The 7,426-nt window shown below is 41.8% G+C and overlaps 1 protein-coding gene across 1 annotated transcript; it reads right to left on the bottom strand.

Moving 5' to 3' along the window:
• Positions 1-312: 312 nt before the first annotated feature.
• On the bottom strand, positions 313-6,584 carry mon1a (MON1 secretory trafficking family member A). The gene is made up of 6 exons (XM_038696372.1): positions 6,431-6,584; positions 5,818-5,969; positions 3,605-3,988; positions 2,750-3,515; positions 2,451-2,598; positions 313-1,344 (listed from the first exon to the last, which is right to left on the bottom strand). Exons 2-6 carry the CDS (start codon positions 5,939-5,941, stop codon positions 1,204-1,206), a joined length of 1,563 nt encoding a protein of 520 aa, XP_038552300.1. The 5' UTR covers positions 5,942-5,969; positions 6,431-6,584; the 3' UTR covers positions 313-1,203.
• Between the last annotated feature and the right edge of the window lie 842 nt (positions 6,585-7,426).

Here is a 7,426-nt window from a genome sequence, read left to right as displayed (position 1 = left end):
GTGCTCCACCTTGCTCCTCCCCTCACCACTTCAGACTGACAGATACCAGCAGCAAACACATTGTATGAGTACTGGTTAATGCCCCTTTCGTGGTGACATACATTATGCCATAAATTGATGCATTTTTAGAACAGATTTGTCTTTATATCTTTTTTGATTTCTGGCAACCAATTCAAGAGTACCTACTGTACATTTTACTGTAATAATACATATATTTTATTTCTATAGCACTTTTCAAGATCCTCAACGACACTAAAACAGTAAAACCAGAAGTCTTAGGACACATAAGACTGATAGGGAGTCTGTTTATTACCAATGATTTATTTATTTATTTATACATAACAACTCTGGAATTATGCATCAGCCATAAATGTGCACTGCTACAACCATAATTTTGATTTGAACAATGACAATTAGTTAAGGCTTGATTAGTGGAGGCAGATGCGGCTTTGTTGGATTCCTCAAGCAAAGCAAGGTCCCGTGAAATTATGATTAGACACAAGCAGATAACATTTCACACAATACTTTTCATAATTAATGTGCATATTACAGACTCCTGAACACATTTCTCTTGAAGTTCCTTTTGCATAAAGAAAGTGCAAAGAGGTATAATGTCAGTGGTTCTTACAGTTATTGGTCATCATGTAAAGATAAAACACAACAGGAATGTGGTAAACTCATATTTTGATAGCATGTTTTAATCACAAAAGATTACATTTTACTGCAGGTCTTCAGAAAATTACAGTTTTTGACTTTTGACAAATGTCATTCTTGATTTTAAAGAACTGAGCTGATAGCATTTAAAAAAAACAGATAGCATTTTTCATATTGTTAGAGGCATAATACAAAACAAATATTTATGAAATAACTTCAACAGCATACGAACACCACCGTTTATGTTGTTACTGTGTCATCGATGACGTTGATGCTGCTTCCATCTATTGTTCTATTGTTGTTATCTGAATTTAAAGTTATAAAAATGTAGCCAGATAAAAATACAGCTTTAATTTACAATCTAATTCATCACAAATCTGTGAATTAAATCATAGGAATCCAGAAGCGAGAGAGAAAAAGCATATCTTTGACTATCATTCGTAAACACTGGACTGACTGCTGCATCATCATCCACAGCTGTTAGCACCAGGGCCGTCGGTGTCCAGGGTGACGCTTTATGTTTCAGGACATCAGCAAGGCAGCGAGGGCTCAGTATGTGAGAGGACTCAGGATGAAGAGGCGATCCTCCTCCTTCCTGATCCACTTCAGCAGTTTGTTGACAGCAGAGAGGGCCAGGGCCTTAGTCCCCAGCGGACTGAAGCAGATGTAGAGCTCAAAGCCACTTGTCACCTGCAGGAAGGAGGGTAGAATGCAGTCCTTACATTCAAAGTGCAAAACTCTAAATCAAATGTTCAGTCCTCAGAATATAGCCATCCTCATATTAGCAATAGTTTCTTTAACCTTGTGAGAATATTACAACATAATTGCTTATACCTCCAGCACCACTCTCATACTTTTTAAAAGCTACAGCAGTGAGGGAGAGGACAAAAATGTTGCAATATACTGAGTGTCTGCCAAGCGCTCCGCGAGTAAACTGTAGGCGCTCTATGGGTATTAACCATGGTAACGGCTTCCGTGCGCTAATGTTTCCCCGCAGATGTATTTTCTTTATAGGTTATAGAAAACATTGAAATATATCTTCTAGAAATTACTGAAAGAGTCTATAACTAAATAATTCAACTACTAACTTTCAAATTAGTTCAGTAAGTATGTTTACATGTGAGTTTAGTTCAGTTGAGTACACTAACTGGATCTCTGTGAATAAGTGTAGTTGTTTTGTTTAGCTATGGACTGGGGTTAAAGTGTGGTGCTCCAGCTGTGTAAAATTATTAGATTATTTTTAATGAATAAGAGAAAGCTGCCAAGGTCATTGCAAGAAGGCCTACACCTTAACCTGGCTTCAAGGAAACAGTTAAATAATTCAGGAAACTCACAAACACCAAGGATCAGTCGCTCATCCTTTGATGCGCTGTGCGTTGCGCAGAAAAAACTTGTCCGCTTGTCACTCCGTCTGTCAGATTGCCTTCCTTTCTACCCGCTCGCCTCTCATTGAAAACGAATTACTAGGCGCATCAATCGCTTCCTGTCTGAAAAGGCCTTACAGTATCACTGTAGCTTAATGTACTATAGATTATTAAACATGCAAGTGACATCTAATGTTTGATGTCTAGTTAGAGGGGTGTAAACTAGAAAACTTTATCAACATCTAACACAGTTTTCAAAATGATTTAAAAAGCCTCAGGAAGTGACTGCGGACAGCATGGATGCTAAGAAGTAACAGTGTGATATTTAATAATGACCTTTTTTTTTTTTTTTTTTTTTTAAACATAACAATAATTCAAACTCAGTGAAGAACTTAAACAATGCTGTGATGTTCTGGTGTGTGCCAGGCTCACCCATGCCAGCAGGTTTTCAGTTTCACTACAGCGGTAGAAGGAGCGGAGAGGTCTGGTTGGATTATGCAAGCTGCTATGAAGGTCCTGGTACAATCCCATCAGCCTTTCCTGCTCCTCATCAGATTGGTACACTACAGGAAACTCTGGACTGGAGGAAAGGAAAAAGAGTATCCTGTCAGGTGCAACACCTGAAGATTTGCAGGAAAGAGGTTTTGCATTCAGACAAAATGATATGACTTTTGGCGCGTTTCTCAATGCAGGAACCAGTGACATAAAGCTTCAGCAGACGTCCCGCTCACCTGATGTACAGCCCCGAGCTCTTTGATTTGTACAGGAAGTGCCTGAGCTCCGGGATGCCGACCTGCTCCACAGAGTAGGTGGGACATTTAAGCGCCTCCTTCAGGGCCTGGTAGGCACCGCGCTTGCTCAGCCTCTCCAGAAATCGCTGCTTGCAGTCGGACATATTAAAGAAGTCCTCTCGGTCGGTCGAGACCAGGATGAGGCAGAGTTCGGACGCAGGCTCCAGGTAAGAAATGTGAGCGTGGAAAAATCCTGCAGTGTTGAACTTTGGCAGACAGATCGGCGTCCAGCCTTCACCCTCTCTAAAGGACGAGGAGGAGCCGACGAGGTTGAAGACCAGGTGCAAGTCTATGTGGTGCAGGAACTGGTCCTTTTTCCTCACCAAAGTAACCAGGCGGTCCCCCGCCAGCAGGATGGAGAACACCAGGTTTTTGGCTTTGGCGGCCTGCAGGCTCGATGAGACCACGTCCCTGGCGGAGCTGGCCAGAGGCAGGCATGTGACGGCACTGAGCAGCAGACCGGGGTCTCGGTCCAGCCGATGCAGAAGGTTGTCGATGAGATACTCGGAGCCGGCCAGCAGGCGGCGCAGGTCGTAGTTCTGCTTGTGCTGGAAGATGTGGTTGAGCTGGGTGAGGGTAAGCAGGCTGACGATCTGGTAGTAGATGTACTGCAGCTCCCGCAGCAGCTCCTTGTCCGACTGACAGGTACGAGACACGCCCACCAGGACCAGAGGGCTCTTGGCGAGGAAAACCACTTTACAGCCATCTGACACACAAAATGTTATTGCGTTGACATGGACACAACACATTTCACAACATGCACGTTTGACCTATTTATTTTTAGTCTATTCTGACCTGCATGGATGGAGCGGATGATGTTCTTCTCAGCTTCAACAAAGGACACGAGGGCCATCATCACCCCCATGGTGCTGGACAGAGCCTCCTCCGTGCCGTAGCGGGTGTAGATTGGCTTTCCAGCCTCGCTCAGCACAAACACGTGTTTTCTGTGGCTCCTCCACGCCTCGCTGGACACGTCCTCCTCCTTCGGCCTGCTCTCTGGTGAAATGTCGTTGTTGTGTTGCTCCTCTAGGGTTTTCTCCCCCACCATCACCTTGAGCTCCTCCGTACACTCTCCTGATATGTCTAGTTCAGCCTCCCTCCCAGCCTCTTCCTCAGCCTCAGCAGTCAGATCCTCGAAAGACTGTGCGTGGACGAACATGGCACTCTTCTGGCCGGCACCTGCATTCATGTACATGATTGTCAAATGTTTTGCCAGTTTTATGCATGGATGTGCATGGATTAATAAGGAGGGCTATAAATACAAGGCCCTGTAGGATGCTGCTTTTGTAGTTGTTTTGCATTTGTTGGCCTAGCTCACCCACTGGTGCACAGGGAAGCGGATCTTTAAAGGGGGTAGGGTGGCTAACCAGATGTACACTTACCAAAACCAACCACTTCCTTAACGTCTTTCTCTTATAAAAGTAATAAATAGGGGTTGAAATACTTCTGATAAAGCAGAATTCTCCCCTTTGTATGGCTTCTCCAAGTCTTTACAAGAGAAAAGACTAACCGGTTGGTTTGGCAAATGTACATTTGAAGAGCAGCATGCAAACATCTCCCTTCGCTTTTTTATGGGAACCCTTTCCCACTCAGTAACAGACGTTTCATCTGGTCTGTTAATGGACATTTTATTAGTGACAAAAAACATGAATTGGCCTACTTTGGGCTACCACTTTTCAGAGCAGCCATAGTAAGAGAAGTGAGCAAACTCTGGTCACAGCTTATCTAATTTAAAGAACAGGTTAGGTGTCATTATGAGTCAGCGAGACAACACTGCCAAAATATTGTGTTTATCTCCAGACTAAGCAGAGCAAATCCAGGAAAAGTTCAATCATTTCTCCTGTCAGTGTAGGATTTTTACAAGCTGGATGTGACAGACCTGTGCTGCTGCCAACATGCTTTCACGGTTCTTTTTTATTTACACAGACTTCAGTCAGGAGATGTCTGTATTATGGTTCTTGGGAGAGACTAGCATTTCTTTCTGTTAATGTTGGTAGTACAAGATATTCCTAATGTGTTAAACTTTTACATCACATAAACTTACTATTACTATAGTCTAGTCTCACAAGGTACAAACCTATTGAATCATTGAGGTGCTCCTTGTCTATTTTTTTCCCAACTCTATCACAACTTTCCCCTTAAAACAGCCATCAAAGTGGCACACGGATTACAAAAGACACATTGTGTTCATATGGTCAACTTTCTTTGCACAAACAGGATGTGTATACTCATGCTCTCTCTCTCTCTCACACACACACACACACACACACACACACACAATGTATGAGTCCTTCCTATAAGGTCACATGGTTTTAATTATGTCAAAAGGAGAACTTTTTAATTCAAAAAAACAAAGATCAAAACAAGTCATTCTGGTTTTGTGCCATGCAACAGTTGGTCATTCGGAAGTCTTCTCATGGAACACTTTTCACCCATGAGGAAAGTTACAGAAAAGCATTATGCTTATAATGCTAAGAATTTTTGTCAGGGTACAATTGAGTATCCATTGAAAATCAATATTAATGCAGGCATAACCTACTGCAAACATTTTCTGATTCCTTTTTTTTTGTCCGGATGCAAAATGAGGAAATAACAAAAGTTTTAATCATGTATCAATGAGTCTTTGCAGAAGACGGGTATTACTTAGGGCTCAAGACAGTGGATCTCTGATGTATGACCAGCCCAAATTGAAGCTTCAGACATACCCACAGTCTTTGAAATCACAAGAAAACAAATGGTGGTAAAAAAACAAAAATCCCATTGTGGGTAATTGCTTGGATTTACTTGTGCTGCAACTGAAGGCAATTTCTCAGTGTAAAATGCCTGCAAGTGGGAGTTGACACACACACACACACACACACACACACAACACACTTTCAGTTTTCCTATCCTCTAAGAATCACGACCACTCAGCAGGGGTTCAATTTATGAAACTTAGATTAAATTGTGGGTCCATCTGACTGCCTACTGACAATTTACACAAGGTGCTGAATATGGACCAGCCTCACCTGGTTCAGTTCCCTCCACCAGACCTGGTGTAGGGCTGTCCGCCCTCTCACAGCGAAGGCGGTCCACAGGAGCCAGAGTACCATTCTCCCATGAGGCACCAGGCCTTTGGGCTTCTCCCTCCATCACTGCTACTTATGGCAGAAAGGCACACCTGACAGGACAAACAGACAGAGAGCTATGGGACCAAAGGTCAGCAGCGTGTGACTGAGACAATGGAGGTCAATCTGGCTATAATGTACTATTATTATGACATGACCACCATTACAGTTTGATGGTCTCACTTTTCATTTTGTGAGTACAGTAACGTTACTAAAGCTGAGTGTTACTATTGTTGGTATAAGCAAAGCTGGTATGATACTAGACTGGAAGACAAAATAAGATGCTCTAGTTAGATGATAACATCTCTCTTTCATTTTTACACCCTCCTTCATTAAATGTGTCATGTCACTTGTTTCACACCCTTCAGAGAGAAGTCTGCTATGCTGATGAAGAACTTCATAGGCTACTTCGACAGCTAACTTTAGCAGATAATCAGCGGTAGGCTGGCTAGCTGGCTCTGGTTTATCCGCCTTTATTCTGACAAACAGCTCTAAATTAACGCTAAATTATTACCTTTCATTTCCGGAGCTGTGAGCATTTGATCGTTGAGCCCCACGACTCGCTTGTCACATTTACTGCAACTAGCTGACAAGCAGGGACGAGACAAAAGTGCCACTTCTTCTTCTTTAACATGCCCTGCTACGTCGCGGAAGTAAGAATTGTGGGATATGAAGTTATCTTCCGGAGAATGGCTCTGGAGAGGTAAACAGGCTGATTTGATACAATACATAATAATAAATCAGAAAGATAATTTTGAAATATTTGTGAATCAGTCAGGCAGCTCCATGTTGCATACCTGTGCCGTTATTTAGCTTAGCTCCTTATTTTACCTCATAGCACTTCAGACTAAGGAATGTTTTGGACCTTACCATAGTTTCTGCAGCAAAATTATTTTGGTGCTCCATTGTGAGTGATTTGCAGTGGGGAAATGCGAATTTAAAGAAATGTTGCAAAGATTTAAACTTAAACTTGATTACAACTGTGATTTTTGCAATTTCGAAAGAACATATTTGATCTATTTTACCACTGGGAACCAATGTTTTCTGGAAAGATTATAAAGGATGTATTTGATTAATTGTATCCTTTACATTTTTGTTTTTGTAATGAAATTTGTACCAATAAAACTTGTGAACATAATAATGTAATGGTGCGTGGGAACGGCGTGGTGGTAACCATAGACTGTGTATAAAAAGTGGTAACCGAAAGGTTTTGGTCATACGGATGTGGGCGTGGTTTAATCTAAAGTGGGTAGGAAAAGCGGTGCTGGGAAATGCAACACATTCTATTATCTGATGTAAAACAATAGATGTCATGTAGTAATTACTTAAAAATATTAACTTAATTAATTAAGAAAATATTTCCTTGGAGTAATAATAATTATAATTATCAGTCAAAGTGAGTATATCCCTATATCCCTTCACAGTTTAAGTGCGTGTGATGAGTGTGCATGTGTGAGATATAGGGATGGAAACACAAATACATTTCTAGCAAATGAGCGGTGATCACTTG

Source organism: Micropterus salmoides, unplaced genomic scaffold, assembly GCF_014851395.1.
Source record: "Micropterus salmoides isolate LMB-PRFRI ecotype aquatic unplaced genomic scaffold, ASM1485139v1 Ms_hic_scaffold_4, whole genome shotgun sequence".
Lineage (NCBI taxonomy): Eukaryota > Metazoa > Chordata > Actinopteri > Centrarchiformes > Centrarchidae > Micropterus > Micropterus salmoides.
This window is presented reverse-complemented; position numbering and strand designations above follow the sequence as displayed.